The sequence below is a fragment of the Podarcis filfolensis genome, assembly GCF_964270895.1.
Source record: "Podarcis filfolensis genome assembly, chromosome: 1".
Lineage (NCBI taxonomy): Eukaryota > Metazoa > Chordata > Lepidosauria > Squamata > Lacertidae > Podarcis > Podarcis filfolensis.
In genome coordinates, this window is record NC_139604.1 from 120,557,599 (window position 1) to 120,579,100 (window position 21,502).

At 40.0% G+C, this 21,502-nt stretch overlaps 1 protein-coding gene across 12 annotated transcripts in view; it reads left to right on the plus strand.

Annotated features, from left to right (window-relative positions):
* The window catches only part of PPP2R5C (protein phosphatase 2 regulatory subunit B'gamma), a 78,065-nt gene that overhangs the window by 42,572 nt on the left and 13,991 nt on the right, over positions 1–21,502 (plus strand). For 8 of the 12 annotated variants that reach the window (XM_083614948.1, XM_083614956.1, XM_083614953.1 and 5 more), the window contains 9 exons: positions 3,074–3,273; positions 6,762–6,872; positions 7,674–7,766; positions 7,854–7,984; positions 13,982–14,041; positions 14,487–14,595; positions 18,209–18,262; positions 19,269–19,439; positions 20,389–20,516. In XM_083614948.1, coding sequence (XP_083471074.1) covers positions 3,074–3,273; positions 6,762–6,872; positions 7,674–7,766; positions 7,854–7,984; positions 13,982–14,041; positions 14,487–14,595; positions 18,209–18,262; positions 19,269–19,439; positions 20,389–20,516 — 1,057 coding nt within the window. The remainder of the gene's footprint in view (positions 1–3,073; positions 3,274–6,761; positions 6,873–7,673; positions 7,767–7,853; positions 7,985–13,981; positions 14,042–14,486; positions 14,596–18,208; positions 18,263–19,268; positions 19,440–20,388; positions 20,517–21,502) is intronic. The other 4 variants (XM_083614959.1, XM_083614952.1, XM_083614955.1 and 1 more) reach the window with 1 other exon arrangement.

The following is a 21,502-nucleotide window of genomic DNA, read 5'->3' on the forward strand; positions in this document are numbered from 1 at the left end:
TTTCTTGCTCATTTTCCAGAATAACATCTTTTAGATAACCAAGCAGCTATAGTTTAGGTCCCAAATGTATATGATATCCTAACATATCAGAGATATTAGCCTGAACAGATTCCCAGGATATTTCTATTTGAGAACAATTCCCAAAGATGTGTATGTAATCTGCTTTATTTAATCCACTTCTCCAGCATTTATCTGATCCTTATATATTAAGTTCAGTTTATTAGGCATTAAATACCATTGATAGAGAGTTTTAAAATAGTTCTCATTTAGGTCTGCAGAAATTAGCAGAACATACATTATTTTACGTTTTTTGTTTCCTTTCCTGGGTAAAAATAGCTTTCTTGTGCGCAGAAAAGTGTCTGCCCATTTATTCAGTTTATTTTTTTTATCTCCAAACAACCTCTTCATATGTTCATTCATTCATAGACAGACAGACAGAGTAAGTTTAAATAGCTCCAGTTTAAACAACATCCAAATCCTGTGCTTCTGCAGAGGTTATCCAGCCTTCCTATTGCATTGGAGCCCTGGGAGCCATTTAGGTCATTTGTAAAATATTGCATCTCAGCTAGTGTATGCTTATGATCACCTGGCCAGGATTAGCCCCATCCTGTCACACATTTTACCCGTTGTGTTCATACAGTCGATGTGTTTCAAGAGAAGTATGACATGTGGAATGGTGATTGTAATTCATGTTAGACCATAGAATGGTTGTTGCATAAGCAGATGCTATACACTGTGTGGGATGTTCTGATTGGTTTAGCATCAACAGGAATTATATTCTCTTAACAACAATCAACCACAGTCCGTGACCAACTGGTGAGCCCATTGGCTATCTCGAATTGCCATTGCAATCTCTAGCCCAGGAGTGAGGAACCTCTGGCCTAAGGCCAATCTTGAGTCCCAAGATGGCTCACAAGACCATTCCCCCTCCTCCCCAAAAAACAATGTGCCCACCTGCCCATCAGCTGACACCCCTTGTGATGTCAGTTGGTGGGCAGAAGGGTGGAGTTAAGTTCTGCTTTGACTGCATGCACCTGTTCGCAGCGGGGACCTGGGGCACCCAGTTAGCGTGGGAAGGTTGAACCACCCATTCAAGTGATGAATGGGGGAGTTAAATCCTGTCAATTCTGCAGGTTGCACACCTCTTTATCAGAAGCTGCAACTTATAAATATTTTAAATAAATGTGAAGTGACAAAAGCCAAAAGCAGATAATTTAAAGTTAAATTTTTGCAGGAGTGTCAAATGTCTTTAAAATAATTTCCATGTTGTGAGTATGGTACCCGTCTTACTTTATATTTAGTTGTTTGGGGTCTTAGAATTGGCTAAAGCGAGGCTCTTATCCTGCCAGCCGTCATAAGAATGGTGTTCTGTTCTTAAATAGCTGTCATCTAGCACCTTCTTTGTGGTTACCAAGCTCTTTGCTATCAATGGTCTCCTAGTAACACTGACGAAAGCTGTAATTGAATTTCACTTTGCAGTGTGTGCTTTCTAGACTGTTCGGTTAAGTTGATGCTTTTATTTATTTTGAAGATGCAGCTCAGAATTGCTAGATACGTGGAATTTTAATAAAAGCTATCTTTCTTTGCCCAGAATAAAACTTTTTAACTGACTTGGCATTTTTGGTTGCTCAATTAATATATTTTGCAAATTGCTTGCACAAGACATTACATGCTGAACTAGAAGGTATGAGTAACTTAAATTTTCAAGGAACTTTGCCTTTGTACACATGTGTAAATTGAAGGTATCAGCCCGGGGAGTCTCATTTCCTGTATTTTCAGAAAAGTGCTGACTTCTCAAAGCTTCCCTGTTAAAATGTGCAAAATGTTTCTTTAGCACAGATGAAAGCTAGATGTTTTCTAATTTACGCAAGAAGACATTGCTTGAAATTGCTATATATGTGCTAGTAAACGAGACTTGAGTTTTACAAGCAAGACATTACTGTCTTGTCACTAGAAATCCTACCTCATTCCTGAGACTGAGGCCTGGTCTTGAACCCTGAGATGATAAGAGTGGACTGTACAAGCTCAATTTTCTGGTGGGCAATGTCATTTTTGAATATTCCTCTGCATTTAAAACAAAAGCTGCAAGAAGCAGGAAACTCAACATATTAAGGATAACATTTTATCACATTTCTATATTTATAGGGAGATTTGTTGTTGTTTAGTTGTTTAGTCATGTCCGACTCTTCGTGACCCCATGGACCAGAGCACGCCAGGCACTCCTGTCTTCCACTGCCTCCCTCAGTGTGGTCAAACTCTTGTTAGTAGCTTCGAGAACATTGTCCAACCATCTCGTCCTCTGTCGTCCCCTTCTCCTTGTGCCCTCCATCTTTCCCAACATCAGGGTCTTTTCCAGGGAGTCTTCTCTTCTCATGAGGTGGCCAAAGTATTGGAGCCTCAGCTTCAGGATCTGTCCTTCCAGTGAGCACTCAGGGCTGATTTCCTTAAGAATGGATAGATAGGGAGATTTACTATATAGGAAAGCATTAAAAATGTGATTTCCCCACCTGCCACCTGAAATGGTACTGTCTGTTTTACAACCTAAGGACTCCACCGCTCTATTCTGCAGTATGTAGCCAGATTCATAGAATCATAGAAATGTAGAGTTGGAAGGGATCACTAGAGTCATCTAGTCCAACCCCCTGCAATGCAAGAATCTTTGGCCCAACATGGGGTTCAAATGTGTGCAAATGAAGCCAAGCTTCATTTCCCAGCATTCCCATCTGTACATAGTTTTGTTTGCTCTAAACTATAGAGCTAACTTGTCATAGGTGAACTTCATGTCCTGTGTTTTACCACTGCATAAGCAAACACCCCGTTTTTCTAGTCACAAATGTGTGTATCACATTCACGATTAATAATGAGAAAAGTACACGATACACGTCTATATAAGTAAATAGAAAGGCAGGAAAAATAGATTATACACTACGTACGGCACAAAACTTTTACAGCTAAATCGTTATCTCTTCGGGAAGTTCATTGCAGTCTTCCGCAATACAATATTTTACAGACAATAAAGACTGTACTGCATAAACACAATATAGCAATAAAGCAATATTTTCACTCCTTTCAGATGTCCCCCCTGGAGAGCAAGAAAAGCTTTTTATTCAGAAGTTGCGACAATGTTGCGTCCTCTTCGACTTCGTTTCTGATCCACTAAGTGACCTGAAGTGGAAGGAAGTAAAAAGAGCAGCTTTAAGTGAAATGGTAGAGTACATCACGCATAACCGCAATGTAATCACTGAGCCCATTTACCCAGAAGTAGTACATATGGTAAGTGATTTAAATGGAATTTATTTATTTATTTATTTATTTATTTATTTATTTATTAAAAAACAACCTTTTTGTTCTGAGTAAACTCCCCATAATTGAAGCTCTCTAGGTTCTAGAACTGTGCTCCTCAAACTGTGGGCCTCAGCCTACTTCTCAGGTGGGCTACAGCCTGCCCCTTAATTTATGCAATAGCCTTTTTGGTGGGCTGAATGCTTGCAGGGGCAGCTCCCTACATGTGGGGCAGTGGGAGTTGGTCAGAGAGCAAAGCAAGAGTGAAGCTGTAGCACACCATGTTGGAGGACTAGATAGAAAGGAAAGAGGTAATGGCCAAGTGCGACAGAAGAAAGAAAATGGTAAGGAGGGAGGCAAAGGAAACATACTGCATGGAGGAGAAGAGGAGGGAGGAGAAGCACCCAGGGCCACTGCTGAGTCTTCAAGCTCTCCTCCGCTTTTCTCAGATTCTCACATTGCACACTCAACACCCCGGTTCTCTCTTCCTGCTGAGTCTGCAGCAGAGCCAGGAAGACTCTTCTCCATCCTCTGAAGGGAAGAGGCCAAAGGGACTGTTTGAGGAAATGAGAAGTAAAATGAATATATTTAAACGTATTAATATTAAAATATTCTACAAGTAAAGTAATAAACTGGAAATAGAGAAGAAGTGCATAAGGCAGGGAAGCCGTTAACAGCAAGAAGATAGGACCAGAGATTAAAGAAGGGGGAAGTTGGGGGGGAGGAATAAGGTAGAAGTTAAGCGTGAAGGGAGAAGTAGGGGAACGACAAGAGAGGAGAAGAAATATTTTGCCTGTTTCCACATGCCTCTCAGATTTTACCTAAACTGAAACGTAAGCCACTTTGTGCCCCGAAAGGTGACCTATAATTAAATTTGCATATGATGTATTATTAGATTAAGAACGGGATGTGTGAGTCACAGTGCTCCAAAATCAGTGCTGTACTTTGCTATGGGACTCCCTGCTACTAGGAAATTGATGTGGCAAAAAGTAATATTGATTTCAGAAGAGGAAATTATGTCATTTTGTAACGGCCATTGCCTTTGCACTGCCATTTTTGGATGGGGGTCAGTATTTTTTCACCCCCAAAAGGAGGGCGCAGTTGGAATGTTAAGAACCCCTGATTTAAAAGGGTTTTCTTTACGCTTCATTTCCTGCATAACATACTGGCTTGGATTTTTAGTTCACTTTGTACTTTCAGGCTTGTCTTTTAAAACTAAAATGTAACAGCACCATACTTGCAGCAGCATCAAGTGTGTTGTTTAAATCTGACTCCAGTCTTGCAAAGTCTGCTTTTACTTTTGATAGAATCTCAATGATCCATTTGTATGTTCTAAATTTACAAAAGGGAGAGTTAATAATCCACTAATTTTGGCATTGCTTGCTAGCCAAACCCATTACTTGTGGGCATCACAAAGGTTGTCTTCTTCCCAAATCCTCTGATATGTGCAGAAAACCCGGAGGGGGGGCGTTGTTTGCAAAATTAACAAAGCAAACAACATCACTATTTCACAGCCCTCCATGAAAATACCATCCTAAAACCATCAGTGAGGGGGAAAGCCTATAACCTTGATGTTACTAAAGTGGTACCTCGGTTTAAGAACTGTTCGGTATACAAACTCCGCAAAACCGGAAGTAGTGTTCCAGTTAACAAACTTTACCTTGGTCTACGAATGGAAGCCGAAAGGTGGAAGGGCACCAGTGGCGGGAGGCCTCATTAGGGAAAGCACGCTTCAGTTTAAGAACTGCTTTGGTTTAAGAACGTGTCATGCTTGGGTCTCCTATCCTGCATGCCCAGCCCACTTTAGAAAGTGAAGGAGCACACAGAACCGTTTCTGAATATGACATAATTGTATGGATTAAGTTCATATGGGAGAAGATGGTCCTTGAGACGTTACTGTCCCAAACCACTTAGAGACCTAAAAGTTAGAAGCAGTACTTTGAATCAAGCCTGAAAAGCAACTAGAAGCCTTCACCGATGGCATAAAATCAGATTGATTTACCTGAGAAGCAAGCCCCTGTCAGCAGTCTAGCAGCTACATTGCGGTCCAGTTTATAGTTTCTGAACACTCTTCAGAGGCCACTTCCTGTAAGGCACATTACAGTAAATTTTATCTGAATATCAGCAGACCTTGAGTAACTAGAAAAGAACTCTTCTCTAGGAAAGGGCACAGCTGGAGTTCCAACTAATTGGCAGAAAGTGTCACTGGCCACTTCCATCATCTAGAAACAGTGCTAGTCTGATCCTTAAGTGGAGAATGGAACTCCATTCAACAAAGGAAATACACCTATACCCAGTCCAGTCATATTTTTGATTGAAAGCATCTCTGATTCATCTGGTTTAAGTTTAATGGTTGTTGCTCCTGATTCCGTTACTCATCTCAGACACCACTTTGTGACTCCTGCTGTCTCCCCCAGAATTCATTGGAAAAAGAGCAGGTGGTGTCTCTCTGTTGATGGCACTGTAAACCAAATCACAGTAACTATTACAAACATCCTGTAAAGTATGCCAGTCTTATTCCCCTATTACAGATAAATATTGGGGCTAAGGGATATTTGTCTACCTTATGCCTACTCAGTGAGTTTGTTCCTGAGCTAAGATTTAAACCAGGGTCTTCCCAGGTCATACTTGCAGACTTACCACTGCACTGTAGCAGTTATTTAGGACTGCATGTGGTAGTTAGAACAAAAATACGTCTTAATACTTTGGTTTCAAAAGCATATACAGTCGTACCTTGGAAGTTGAACGGAATCCGTTCTGAAAGTCTGTTCGACTTCCAAAACGTTTGGAAACCAAAGTGTGACTTCTGATTGGCAGCAAGAGCTTCCAATCGAAAGCCACGGAAGTCCCACTGGACGTTTGTCTTCCAAAAATAGTTCGCAAACCGAAACAGTCACTTCCGGCTTTGTGGCGTTTGGGAGCCAAAACGTTCGAGAACTAAGCTGTTTGAAAACCAAGGTACAACTGTATTGCTCTGTATGTGTAAACTAAGATGAATGTATTAATATTGTGGTATTGCTAATGTGCTGGTTTTTTTCTTGCCCCCTTTTAATTTTTTTCTTTAACAAACTTTTAAATAAAGTTAAAAACACTTCTTAACATTTAATAGTCCTGATAGTGAACAGAATACTAGTATACATGGGAATTCTTAAAAAATAATTACCAAACCTTTTGACAGTAATTTACAGAAGAGCTTCCAAGATACAGTGTTCTTTCCCTCTGGCTTACTGGACTTGTCCTAGAGGCAAGATCCTTCTTTACGTAAAGCAAATGAAGTGAACATTATTTCTGGGGTAGCAAGATATAGAAACTTGGAGGAAGAAATGCATAATAGCAAAACATGTTTGGTGGTATTTGGAATAAGATTTATTCTGTTGTGTGTTTACACTTGTTAGGATGTCCCTGTTTAATTTTTTGTTTTTGTTTTTGTTTTTAAATGGGATTTCTTGTAATGTCACTTAGACAAATGTGATTTTTAGTTTGCAGTTAACATGTTTCGCACACTACCACCTTCATCCAATCCAACGGGAGCAGAATTTGACCCAGAGGAGGATGAACCAACCTTAGAAGCCGCCTGGCCTCACTTACAGGTACTATACAAACATATTTTTTTTGTTTCTTTGACTAAACAAAGAGGGGCTAAATTGCTGCAAAACAAAAGGTGACATCCTTTAAATCTGAATGCTCGACGCACTGGTTTGCTGTTCTAAGTTTCTAGTGGATAGCTTTTAAGACTGCAGTTTGACCTAAATGTTAATGAACTGTAACTTGGTTATTTCAATGTAGGTTTAGTGTAATACTATAATCATAAAAATATAAATGAATGTATATTACAGTAATTGATTTGGACCTTTTTGGGCTTGTAGGGTTATAGCTTTGAGACATAAGCTCTTTTTAAAAGTGTAAGGTGCATGGTGCCCACTGTTATATAAACAAAAACCCACAAATATAGTGTACACACAACACTGAGCTGGTTTAACTAAAGTATTCAAGTGTTGGATTGGGGTGGGTAGCATAAAGGCCGGGGTTGCATATGGTCAGCCAAGGCTGGTCAGCCAAGGTATGCTCTATTCAATTTCCCACCTCTTTTCTTTCCAACAGGGATTTACCAGCAGTTGTGTTTTGTTTCAACCCAGCTTTGGCAGCTATTAGCCTTAATTTGTGTCTAGGTAACTGAGCTCCTATGAGGTGCTTGGGCAGGGAAAGTTCTGGGTGGTTTATGCTCATTAAAAAAAAATCAAGGGAATGTATACAGTTAGGAAGTCGAAGCGATTAATGCTGTTTAGTTTTTCTTTAAATGGTGTTTAAAACTGAGTACTATTTTTAACTGCTTTTCAAAATTCAAGTTGCATTTCTGTTGTAAAACTAATTTTTTTGTGGATCTTTTTCAGCTTGTTTATGAATTTTTCTTAAGATTTTTAGAATCTCCAGATTTCCAACCTAATATAGCTAAGAAATATATTGATCAGAAGTTTGTATTGCAGGTGAGGTTAAAAAATGAATATATCTTCAAACTTTAAATCCATATTAATCTGAAATAGATTAAACAAGTAAATGTGCGTCTCTTGCAGCTTTTAGAGCTCTTTGACAGCGAAGATCCTCGAGAAAGAGATTTTCTTAAGACTACTCTGCACAGAATATATGGGAAATTCTTAGGCCTAAGAGCTTACATCAGGAAGCAAATTAACAATATATTTTATAGGTATGTTTTCATTCTGTGCCGATGCAAATTAACTGGGTAAGGTATTTTAGAAATGTTGTAACTTTGATGGTACTTCCCTGCTCCCCTCAAATGTTGGCAATGTTTCATTAAATCTGCAGGTAAGCCTTTTTTTTTTACGATGACTTTAGCATTATTTTAATTCGCTGCTCCGGTTAAACCGAATTATGGGTGGGAATAACATGTTAAAAGTTCTGAGTACAGAATTAGCTTTCATTAAGAATGTGCTTTTGGTCAGCTTTGGCAATTTCTATGCTTTCCTTTTTGAAAGCTCAGGTCAAGCTTCCTTGTTTCCTTAAGGTTGGAGTTCTGTTGCATTTACCTATGGCAACTTATTCCAATCCCCCATGACCACATTCTGGCATGGGAATTAATACAGTTGTTAAATTTATTATCCCCCTGCCCTCCCTGTGCTGTGTACAGTGAGTATATGCACATAGCATTTGTTAAAAGTGGTTTGGAAAGAGGTGTGTACAGTGGTACCTCGGGTTACAGGCGCTTCAGGTTACAGGCGCTTCAGGTTACAGACTCCGCTAACCCAGAAATAGTACCTCGGGTTAAGAACTTTGCTTCAGGATGAGAACAGAAATCACGCGGCAGTGGGAGGCCCCATTAGCTAAAGTGGTACCTCAGGTTAAGAACAGTTTCAGGTTAAGAATGGACCTCCAGAACAAAGTAAGTTTTTAACTCGAGGTAGCACTGTATTGACATATGGCCTTTGAACTTGTTATCTTTCCAGCATATCTGCAAGCAGGGCACTATTCGTCCAACATGACCAAAAAAATATACCATATTTTTTGCTCTATAAGACTCACTTTTTCCCTCCTAAAAAGTATGGGGAAATGTGTGTGCGTCTTATGGAGCGAATGCAGGCTGCGCAGCTATCCCAGAAGCCAGAACAGAAAGAGGGATTGCTGCTTTCACTGCACAGCGATCCCTCTTGCTGTTCTGGCTTCTGAGATTCAGAATATTTTTTTCCTTGTTTTCCTCCTCCAAAAACTAGGTGCGTCTTGTGGTCTGGTGCGCCTTATAGAGCGAAAAATACGGTATATTTTTTTAACCTATATGATTTCTTTATTCCCACTCCCCTTTCTCCCCAAGGTATATTGAGCTGTAATAACTCTGCCAGCTTTTAGCTCATTTTTCTACAGCTTTTCCCTCTGTGCAGTTTTCCCAAAAGGGAATATATGGTACTGCTCCTTTAAGAGCCTAGTGCCAACTGCGCCACAGCTTTTTGCCAGTTCATCCATAAGAGACAATAGCACCAGCTGTAGAGGGAGCTTATCTTCTGTACAAATGGTAACAAATGCGCACTTTGGGGTGGGGGTGGAGCAGAGGCATTGACTAAAAATAGCAAGTAAGCTTCCTCTGTCTGCATTCAGCAGGTTTTGGCCATACAGAGCCAACACCAATATTTTAGATGAGTGTTTTCTCCAGCCCCCCAAGATAAGAGTTTCTGTAGAAAGAAGAGAGGCAGGGTATAACACACTTCTGATAGGAAAGCTTTGATTTAGGGCTGGAATGCACAATGTATGGCATATGCCGTTGTGAAATCCATGATACTGTGCATTCCACTCTTAAATCAGTATATATTTAATTCTGATATTCCATCACGGGCATGTCGCCATAGTTAAGGTGTGAGGTTGGGTTGCCACATAACACTAAAGCACAGTTTATTAACTGGAATTTATTCCTTCATTATCCTACCTTTCCTTCAAGGAGCTCAAAGTGTCATACATGATCCTCCTCCCCCATTTTATCCTCACATTTTATCCTTTTTTTTTTTTTTAAATATTTTTATTTTTCCATAAAACACAATACAACAAACATAAACATACAAAAACAAAAACAAAACAAAAAACATGTATCATTTCATATCCTAATTTCATATCCTATCTTCCCCGACTTCCTCATGCTTCCCCTTTCTGTATTCCAAATTCTTATCGATTGTTCAGCAAATCTTCCCTTGTTTTAATTTAAATTTAGACTAATCTTCCTTATTTTCCTTGTCTTAACCATTGCTAATAGTAACCATTTACTTTCCAGTCCAACATCATTCTAACTTTCATTAACTTTATGATATTTCTTTAAATAGTCCTTGAATTTTTTCCATTCTTCTTGCGCTGCTTCTCTTCCCTGGTTTCGGATTCTGCTCGTCATTTCTGCCAAGCCCATATAGTCTATCACCTTCATCTGCCATTCTTCCAGTGTGGGTAGTTCTTGCGTCTTCCAGTACTTCGCAATGAGTATTCTAGCTGCTGTTGTAGCATACATAAAGAAAGTTATATCCGTCTTTAACACCCCTTGGCCGACAATACCCAAGAGAAAGGCCTCTGGTTTCTTGGTGAAAGTATATTTAAATACCTTTTTAAGTTCATTATAGATCATTTCCCAGAATGCCTTAATCTTCGGGCAGGTCCACCAAAGATGAAAAAATGTACCTTCAGTTTCTTTACATTTCCAACATTTATTGTCAGGCACATGGTAAATCTTTGCAAGCTTGACTGGGGTTATGTACCACCTATATATCATTTTCATAATGTTTTCTCTTAAGGCATTACATGCCGTAAATTTTATCCCGGTGGTCCACAACTTTTCCCAATCAGCAAACAAAATATTATGACCAATGTCCTGAGCCCATTTAATCATGACCGATTTGACCGTTTCATCTTGTGTATTCCATTTCAGCAGCAGATTGTACATTTTGGACAAGTTCTTAGTACTGGGTTCTAACAGTTCTGTCTCCAATTTTGATTTTACCACCTGGAAGCCAATTTTACTGTCCAGTTTAAACGCTTCATTAATTTGATGGTAGTGAAACCAATCTCTCACCTTCCCTTTTAATTTCTCGAAACTCTGCAATCTCATTTTGTCCCCTTCCTTTTCCAAAATTTCCCAGTATCTTGGCCACTTGGGCTCCATATTTAACTTTTTAACTGCCTTAGCTTCCATTGGCGACAGCCACCTTGGAGTTTTATTTTCCAGCAAGTCTTTATATCTGTCCCAGACATTTAGTAGTGCTTTTCTGACAATATGATTTTTAAAACTTTTATGTGCTTTAACCTTGTCATACCACAAATATGCATGCCACCCAAAAATGTTATTAAAACCTTCCAAATCCAAAATGTCTGTGTTTTCAAGAAGTAGCCATTCTTTCAGCCAGCAGAAAGCTGCCGCTTCATAATAAAGTTTAAAGTCTGGCAGGGCAAACCCCCCTCTTTCCTTTGAATCCGTTAGTATCTTAAATTTAATTCTGGGCTTTTTGCCCTGCCAGACAAATTTAGATATGTCTTTTTGCCACCTCTTGAAACAATCCATTTTATCAATTATTTGCAATGCTTGGAACAAAAACAACATTCTTGGCAATACATTCATCTTTATAGCTGCAATACGGCCTAACAAGGAAAGCTTCAAGTTGGACCAAATCTCCAAATCTTTTTTCACTTCTCTCCAAATTTTTTCATAATTATCTTTAAACAAATTCACATTTTTAGCTGTCATATTTATACCCAAATATTTCACTTTTTTAACCACAGTCAACCCTGTCTCATTCTGGAACCTTTCCTTTTCTATCTGTGTCAAATTTTTCTCCAAAACCTTTGTCTTAGACTTATTCAATTTAAATCCTGCCATTTGACCAAACTCTTGAATTATTTCCAAAACTCTTTTCGTGCTAGCTTCTGGCTCTTGCAATGTAAGTACTAAGTCATCTGCAAATGCTCTCAGTTTATATTGTTTGGCTCCGACCTGAATCCCTTTAACCAACTGGTCCCTCCTAATCATATTAAGCAAAACCTCCAGGACCGATATAAAAAGTAATGGGGAGATAGGGCATCCCTGACGTGTCCCTTTTTCAATCTTGAACTCTTCTGTAACCACATTATTTACAATTAGTTTGGCTTTCTGTTCAGAGTATATTGCACCTATACCATTTTCAAACCCTTGGCCTACCCCCATCCCCCGGAGGTTCTTCAACATAAAACTCCAAGAAATGTTGTCAAAGGCTTTCTCGGCATCCACAAATATCAAAACAGCTTTAGTGTTTATGTTCACTTCCAGCTTTTCCAAAATGTCAATTATATTCCTTACATTGTTCGACAAGTGCCTTTTTGGGAGAAAACCCGCTTGGTCCCCGTGAATCTCCTCCATCAAAACTCTCTTCAGTCTTTTTGCCAAAATATCAGCAAAGATTTTGTAATCCACATTCAATAACGAGATGGGTCGGTAGTTTTTAAGTTGGGTCTTTTCAGTCTCTGTCTTTGGTATAAGTGTAATGTAGGCCTCTCTCCACGTATCGGGTGCCCTTTTCCCCTCCATAATCTCATTGCAGACTTCCTTCAAAGGTTGTATCAACCCTTCCTTCAAAACTTTGTAGTATTTGGAAGTCAGTCCATCCGGTCCAGGGGATTTGCCCAGCGTCATGCCTTGAATGGCATCTTCTATTTCTTGTGCTGATATCTCCTGGTTCAATATTATCTTACTTTCATGCGAAACCTTTTTCAGCCCATTTTCCTCGAGGAACTGTTGTATGTCCATTTCTTTTTGCGGCCCTTGTGTGTAAAGTTGTCTAAAGTAGTTCTGAAAACAATCCCTAATTTCCGCTGGGTTGCTTATGTTTTTTCCTTCCACTTCTATATTTGTTACCGTGTTGAGTTTTTGTCTCTTCTTTATTTGCCAAGCCAGTAACTTGCCACATTTATCAGCAGATTCAAAAGTCACATTTTATCCTGTTAGGTAGGTTCAAATGAGAAACTGTGAGTGACCCAAGGTCACCCAATGAGCTTCATGGTTGCATGTGAACCAGGTCCTGGTCCAACACTCTTCTCCACTGCACTAAACCATGGTTTCATGTAATGTGTGAGCCAGGTCTCTGCTCTGTCATTCACTGATACAAGCTGTAGGGTCTTCTTCATAGTGGTGCCCACTTTTTGGAACTCACTGCCAGGGAACCTCCTAGGCTGTTCTTCTGCTTCTTCTCTATCAGCAGGTTAAAACTTTCCCTTAACAACATAGTTTTTAAAGAACTTTCCCAGCCACTGAATATACCAGATGGTTGTTTTTTTGTGGATTTCATGAGCTCATTGTTTGGTTCAGTATTATTATTTTAGTTTGTTTGGGTTCGTCCATCCCCCACATTTTATTAGTGGTACCAGCAAAAAGAAGAAGCTGATAAATGCATATATATATTTAAAGTTTCAAGAGCATTATTTCCTTGATGTAAAGTTGTTATGTTAACTAGTCTATAGATATAGTGCAGCTTGCCATATGATAGTAACCAAATGGAGACTGGGCTACATAGTGGGTTGTTTTGCATTTCTACTCAGAAGTCATTCCCACTGAATTCAGTAGGGATTACTCCCCCATAAATTGGTAAGGTTTGCTGCTTTAATTCTCTAGATTTCATTCTAACTTTAATTCCATCCCTCTCAGAGTATTTTTGAATTCTAGCTGATCTACAAGGTAGCTAATAGTCTTTTTGTAAATCTAAGATTATTACAACTAGCACTACTTGTATTTTCCTGCCCTTTTTCCCAAATGTTGTTCAATGACATGGAAGGATGTGATACACCTTTGCAGTATCTTAATTGCCTTTAATACACCACACCCTGGGCAATAATTTGTGGTAATACTATAACAGAAGTAAGCAAAACTTATTTAAATGGGGTTTAATCTTTTCTATCAGCTTGGAAACCACTATTTTTTGTGTTGCACTACCTTTAGCAAACCAAAACATTTTTAAATGAGTTTATACAGAAAGTATATAAACAGTAGAACAAAGTTAAGGATAGGTACAGAAAAGAGTTGGCCTAAAAACTAGATAGAACCTTTAGTTAGGCAAGAGTATTGAACACAAAATTTTCTGGTATAATTTTAAAATAAATGGCAGCTGTTCCTCAAGTTCTTATCCAACTTGAGCTAGACGCATTACCAAACAGATGCTGATTGTCCTCATTGCTGATAACGTATTTGCTTTGTCAGGTTTATTTATGAAACAGAACATCACAATGGCATTGCAGAATTACTGGAAATATTGGGAAGGTAAGCTGCTTAATAGTTACGCATCATAATGTTACTATTTGTGCTCTAAAGTAGAACGACTTTCAAAGAAAGTGAGGGTGGACCTTGGATTGGAAGAAATTGGTACAATTTGTACAATTTGTACAGCTTATCTTGGTTCGAAATGAAGAAGATAATCACTAGTGCTTACGTGGTGAAAACAAAAAATGTGGGAGTACTTCAGGATCAGACAAACCTGTCAAAGAATTCCTGTGTGTTTTAATACATAAGAATCTACAGTTTTGCTCTTGCTTGCAGTGTAAGTGAGCATTGTACTTGGGTACTGCGTAAATTCAGAATGAAATTTGAGTGGAAAACATGTCATGAAACGATAGAATAAAAGTGATTTCAAGAAAAGATTTCAGGATAAAAATGTAACATATTTTTTAAAACTATGATACATTAAATCTCCTCTCCTCCTTTTTAGTATAATTAATGGATTTGCCTTACCATTAAAAGAAGAGCACAAAATTTTCCTTCTGAAGGTATTATTACCTTTGCACAAAGTGAAATCACTGAGTGTCTACCATCCACAGGTAAATGATTCTGCATTTGAATTTCGTTTAAGAGTGTTGATTTAATAATTTACAAACTAATTCTGAGTATATATAGGAAAAGGATAAAATTAACGAAATGTTACAGAAATGCCACCCTCATTTACAAAGTTCATTGTTTAGCAATAGGTATGATTTTGTTGTATATTAGAAGCCTGATACTGACTTAAATTAATGTCTGTGTATTTTGGTTGCTTCTGAAAACTATTAAGGTGGTTGGAATGGCTTTGTTGCATTTTGGGCTCACTTTAATTTCACAGTGCTGTAGCAGACTCTTGATAAAATAAATGTAAGATCTATCATGCTACTAAACTCCCAGGTGTGCTGCAGAACTCCCCCATCCTAGTGTCCACAAGTAGCTGTCCAGAAGAGCTTTTTTTATGAATGGTGAATTGGCTTTTGCCATCTGGCCAGGAGAGTGTTGCTTTGCCATCTTTTGCAATGTTTTGTGTGAATTCTGCAAGACGCTTTAGGGATAAAATCTCTCAACTTCAACCAGAATTGGATTTCACGTTTAGAATAATGGTATCAGATGTCCCACTTTAACTTGGCCTTTGACCATTAACCTACTTGCAGGTCCTTTATCTGTTCTTTGATATACAGGCGTTGACCATTTTGTGCAGGGATTCCGTTCCTGGAACCTGCAAGCGCCAGCAGAGCATGCATAAGCCTGCCCCATTATGCCCCTGTTTTACCCTCTTCCAGGTCCAAATGGGGTACAGGCATCTGTGGTCGCACATCAGCTGAATGCATACAAAATGGTCACTTCTTGTATATTATTCAATTTTGTTTTGGCGTGGTTTTATTCAATTTTAATATCATATGACTGTATTGTAGTAACCTGCTCTGGAACCTTACGGTCAAGGCTGGGTAGGATTTAATAAAAAAATAAAAAGGTTATGGAATGAACTTCCGGGTAACATTCACCAGCTTTGTCTCTCCTGCCTTTTAAGGAAAAGGTAAAGCTAGTATGTTAAAGGTTTTTGATTATAAGGACATACTGAGTGTGCCTTGCTTTCATTCTGGGATATTCTTTTTCATTTTACTTGGGTGTTAATATGCCTCTGCTCTGTTTTTTGCATATGTAAGTTGAGATTTTTGTGGGTTGTATCCAGTTGCGTCTCTTCATTGATGAAAGGCTCTTTGATCCAGTGGAGGCTTTCATTAGGGTAGGGGAAGCTAATCTTTTTTTGTCCCAAGAGCCGTGTCACCCCCTAGCAAACCCTCCACGGGAACATGCCACTGTGGGTGTGGTTAAAAAGTGATTGCAACACAGATGCATTCATCCTTAAATAAACCCCAAAATGAGCACTAAAATCACATCATAGTCATTCTGGTACAGCAAGCAGCTTCAGCTTCCTCCCCATCACCCCTTCTCCCCATCACCCCTTCCTCCACATTACCCAGCACCACAGTGGGTAGGATAATCTGACAGATGGGGTAAAGGGGAAATAAGTGATTGGGGAGGAAGGTGAACAAAATATCTTTCCTCTTCCCACTGCCATTGCTAGCGAAACAGAGTGCTCCAGAAACAGGAAGGAATAATAGAATTGTAGCGTTGGAAGGGATCCTGAGAATAATCTAGTCTGAAAAATTCAGGAATATGCAGCTGTTCTATACGGGGATCAAACCTTCAACCTTGGCATTACCAGCGCCATGGTATACCTACCTGCTTCAGTTCTGTGAGTGGGTAGGGCTGTTGATCATGCTTCTGCTGAACTGTCTTTGTTGGTGTAATGCAATTTTGAATCATGCTTCAATCAATTGTTATATGCTTCCATTGTGTGTGTCCACTGCTTTTAGATCCTCCGGAATGAGGAGTAGTTTATAAATGTGAATAATGTCCCCACAGCTGGAAAACATGAGAGCACTCCTTCCTGTTTCTAGAGCACTCCAAACGGCTAGCAGTGGTGGGGAGGGGGAAGGAAACCTTCTTCATTGGTGCTGCAAGGAAATTGGGTCGGGGTTGACAAGCCAAATGAAAGGCACCACCTTTGCATTAGCAGAAAGAGAGAAGTATTTTCATTGATTTCCCTTCTCTCTGCAGCAGCTCCCTCCACCTCACCCCCCAATTTGCTTTCAAAGGCTCAGGGGCCCTTTTGGAACAATGCCGTAGGTGGCATGGGAGGATGGAGGAATGTACAAAAATTGCTTTTCCTCCTGTGCCCCTCACCACCCAGCTGGTGGAGGCCTCCTCTGGATCAAAGAGCCTTCCCATTGGTGGAGGGACACAATTGCAAACAACCCTAATGTTTTTAACTTTCAAAATACCTCCATCAGCGAGGCGAGTTTAAAATGTTTAAAATGAATAGTTCCACCATGCACTTTTCAGCTGCGGGTTGAAATACTGCTTTGTAGGTGTGTGCAGTGTTTCTTTGGGTGTCTTCCCCTCCCTCCTTCTACAGTAAACAACAGACATAGTATTTTTCCATCTACCAGGAAGCAAGGTGGTGTGTGTTCTCTCTTGCGCAGACACAAAGAGCCATCTGGAAAAGCTCAACTCTTGTTTGAGCAACATTGTAGACTATTATAGTTACAGTGAAGAATACACAGCTGCCTTTTGCTGGATGAATCCAAATTCAAATAAAGCGCACAATAGGCTACAGACCCACTGATTTTAGCCTATAAAGTTTATCACTTGCTTTTTGCCCCTCAATTTCATTTATCCTTTCTGATAAATGCTCCTAGAATAGTAGAAGAGTCAATAGTATTCACTCCTCACTCCAAGAGCAACAGTGGAACTTCTAAGAAATTGTGAATTTGCTTATTTCTTTCTTATAGTGAATTATCAGCTCTCACACATCACTGCCAGTGAGGGCCTCTGTAGCTGCAAACCTTTGATGCCTTTCCCTTCAGCTAATTTTATTAATCGTACAAAATGTTGCTTAAGTTTTTAGTCATTGATTGTGTTTCTGGAGGAGGCCTATGTGCAGTTACAGCAAAACCGAAGCTTCATGTCCCAGTGTTGCATACAAAAACTGCTTGTCTGATTTCCATAATCATTCTGGATCTGACAGCTGCCCCAGGTTAAAATTATTTTACAAAGGGATAGAAGTTGTCAAAAATAGTATCTTTTTGTGGGTTTGAATTTAGTAGTGTTGAAGAGGGCAAGTCAACAGTACGGTTTACTTGCTGAATAAAGAAATATGGAATCTGTCAAATATTCCCATAGATCCCGGTTAACCTTAAGATAGCTAGGGTGGTGGTGGTGGTTGGTTTTCCTCCTTCCCTACATATTTCCAAAGACTTTGTCATTAGAAATAAAGAAGTGCCACCTCAACAAAATGTTGCAGTGTGGAGTGTTACAGTTCAGTGTAAATAAGCAGGTATAGAAAACTACTTGTACAATGGACATTGTTGTATCCTACCTGAATATCACAACCCAAGTTCTCAAGTTCACAGTTAAACTGTTCTTCTATAACCTACTTTGTGAGCCTTATTTGTAATCTTAAGTGTTGTTGAGGTTTTGCATTTTGCAATATATTTTGGGTTTCATTCACCAAAAATGAACATCCAATAACAACAAAATGTATTTGACTTCTGTATATATATATTTTTGGTAGCCTAACAATGTTACTCTTTCCCCTCAATTTAGCTGGCATACTGTGTAGTTCAGTTTTTAGAAAAGGACAGCACGCTTACTGAGCCAGTAAGTTTAATTTCTTTTCTTACTTTTAAAAAACATTTTAAAAAGTTTTTACCAAAGTATTATAATGGAAATACATTTGATTGATTGCAGGGCAACTACCTTGTCCCCTGAAATAAGTTATGAATTGGTACAATGTTCTGCTTGCTAATCAGCTGATTGCAGTGACATCAAGCTTCCCTTGCCAGTACAATCAGAATGCATTTTAAGATTTACAGTCATGCACTGACAGACCCATCTCTACCTGCCATCGTATATGATGGCAGGTGTGGAACAGGTGGGTGTGGTTTGGAGAAATGACCTCATGGGTCAAACTGAGACTCATTCTGAGTCTAATTTGGCACACTGGCCAGATGTTCCCCACCCATGTCTATCTATTTGCGTTTTCAGTTGGAAATGAAAATAGTGTGAATAGTTTTTCAATGTGCTTGTAGGAGACACTGAAAAACATCAACAGATGTATTTTGTCATGCAAATATTAGCTACGAGTTTAGTGTGTGCTTCCTCATCTCTTATTGAGAACATCAGTGAGAGTCATAAATAGTAAAATCACCTGCTTAACCAAAAAACATTAAAATCTGTGTTTGTTACTTGGAGGTAACAAACTTTGACCTCTCCAGGATCTCCAATCACTATGAGCACATTCTTCATAATCAGCATGGCTATACAGAAAAGCACATACAGAAAAACATGTGCATGAGAAATTTCAAACAATACTGGAAAAAATGTTGTTATTTTGAGATCATTCCTCTTAAGAATTACTTAAACTTTCTTCTATCCTGTTTGCAGAGGGTCAAAGTGTTTTAAAAACAAAATCACATTCAACCTTCATTAACAGTTTTTAATTCCAAAGTAAAACTATAATGCCTGCCATTAGTCAAGAAACTTGAGTGTATATTGTTGTTACAATTATTTCATAATGGTGGCAGTCAATGCAAGCAATCCATGATAAATCACTGGACAGATTTATAATGTCCTGAACATTCCCTCCTCCCTCTTTTCTTTACAGGTGGTGATGGCACTACTCAAGTACTGGCCAAAGACTCACAGTCCAAAAGAAGTTATGTTTTTAAATGAATTAGAAGAAATTTTAGATGTTATTGAACCATCTGAATTTGTAAAGGTTATGGAACCTCTTTTCAGGCAGCTAGCCAAGTGTGTCTCCAGTCCACATTTCCAGGTTGGCAATTCAAATAAATGCAGTACTGCAATTAAGTTTGACATTTTGACATTACACTGCATTAATCACTGCTTAGTAGATATGTTATATGCCTTTTAAATGGACCACCTTTCAGTATGTTGTTAGGCACAATATTTTAAGACCGGCTGAGGGCAGGAAAGGAATAAACTCGGCTACTGCAGCTGTGAAGTCTCCTCTCTATTATCAGTAAACAAAAGTACAGCTAGTCTTTCTGTTGCTTTTGACAGTACCAGTTTGGGTTTCTTGTGGATGCTCACACAGAAAGCATAAAAGTGCCACCTTCGAAGCTAAGGAAGCAGCAGGCAGGGGAACAGAAGAGCTCAAGTTGAGGTGGAAAAGGGATTCTCTGCTTCCTAAAATGAGAGAACTGTATAAAGTGTACAGTATGTTAGAGTTGTTGAATAGTAAAATGCTCCCATGTCTCTCACGGCCTAGGACCCTCGTACCTATGGGACCGCCTCTCCCGGTATGCCCCACGGAGAGCCTCAAGGTCCATAAATAGCAACACCCTAGTGGTCCCGGGCCCTAAGGAAGTTAGATTAGCTTCAATCAGAGCCAGGGCCTTTTCAACTCTGGCTCCGGCCTGGTGGAACGCTCTGCTTCATGAGACCAGGGCCCTGCAGGATCTGATTTATTTTCCGCAGGGCCTGTAAGACAGAGTTGTTCCACCTGGCCTTTGGCTTGGAGCCAATTTGATTCCGTCCCCCTCTTTCTTTTTTCTTTTTCCTTTCTCCTCCTCTGATGAGGCTGCATTTTAATATTGTAATGTTTCAATATTTTAATGTTATATTTTAATCTTGTTTTTAAGTTGTATTCATTCAACTTGTTTTTATTACTGTTTGTTAGCCGCCCTGAGCCCAGCCTTGGCTGGGGAGGGCGGGGTATAAATAAAAATTATTATTATTATTATTATTATTATTATTATTAGGTGGCAGAACGAGCACTATACTACTGGAATAATGAGTATATTATGAGCTTAATCAGTGACAACGCAGCAAAGATTTTGCCCATCATGTTTCCATCCTTGTACCGAAATTCAAAGACACACTGGAACAAGTAAGTAGCCATTGAGATATATTGCTTGATGCCCTAAAGTCTAGCTCTGTTCATGTCACAGCATTTTTATAGAAATATAAATCTCAATAAAGTTTGTGTGCTGCAGTTTCCTCATAGATATACAAGATTGTAATCGGTCAGAAGTATTTCTCTCAAGCAGGTTACGTGACGGTAAATGTCACATCACAATAAGGAGTTACCATATTTTTCGCCCTATAAGACGCAGTTTTCCCCCTCCAAAAATGAAGGGGAAACGTGTGTGCGTCCTATGGGGCGAATGCAGGCTTTCGCTTAAGCTTGGAGAGTGAGAGGGGTCGGTGTGCACTGACCCCTCTCCCTCTCCAGGCTTCAGGAAGCTATCCAAAAGCCTTGGGAGCCGGCGGGAGTTCCTCCCGGGCTCCCCCGGCTTGCGCAGAGCTGCCTCTTATCCCGAAGCCCCGGTGCGCTGAGCAGTCGCGCCGGGGCTTCAGGTAGCTGTGCGCAAGCCGCGGGAGGGCTCCCCCGGCTTGCGCAAATCTGCCTCTTATCCCGAAGCCTCGGCACGCTGAGCAGTCGCGCCGGGGCTTCGGGTAGCTCTCCGCAAGGCGCGGGAGCCCAGCGCCGGGCTCCCACAGCTTGCAGAGAGTTGCCTGCACGCTGAAGCCTGCGCGTGCTGAGCTCAGCGCGCCCAGGCTTGGCGCAGCTCTCCTCAAGGCGCGGGAGCCCGGCGCTGGGCTCCCGCGGCTTGCGGAGAGTTGCCTGTTCTGGGGGCTGGGGTCAGGGGAAGCTCGGGCTTCCCCCGCCCCAGCCCCGCGCCTGGGGGGAAAATAAATTTTTTCGCCTTTATTTCCCCCCCAAAAAATTAGGTGCGCCTTATGGGACGGTGCATCATATAGGGCGAAAAATACGGTAAGAAAGATTGATTGGGTAGGTTCTTCCATATCTATGCAGAGTTCTCAGGCACCCGTCCTTAAAATCGCTGTTCACAAACCAGCCTGCCATGTTGA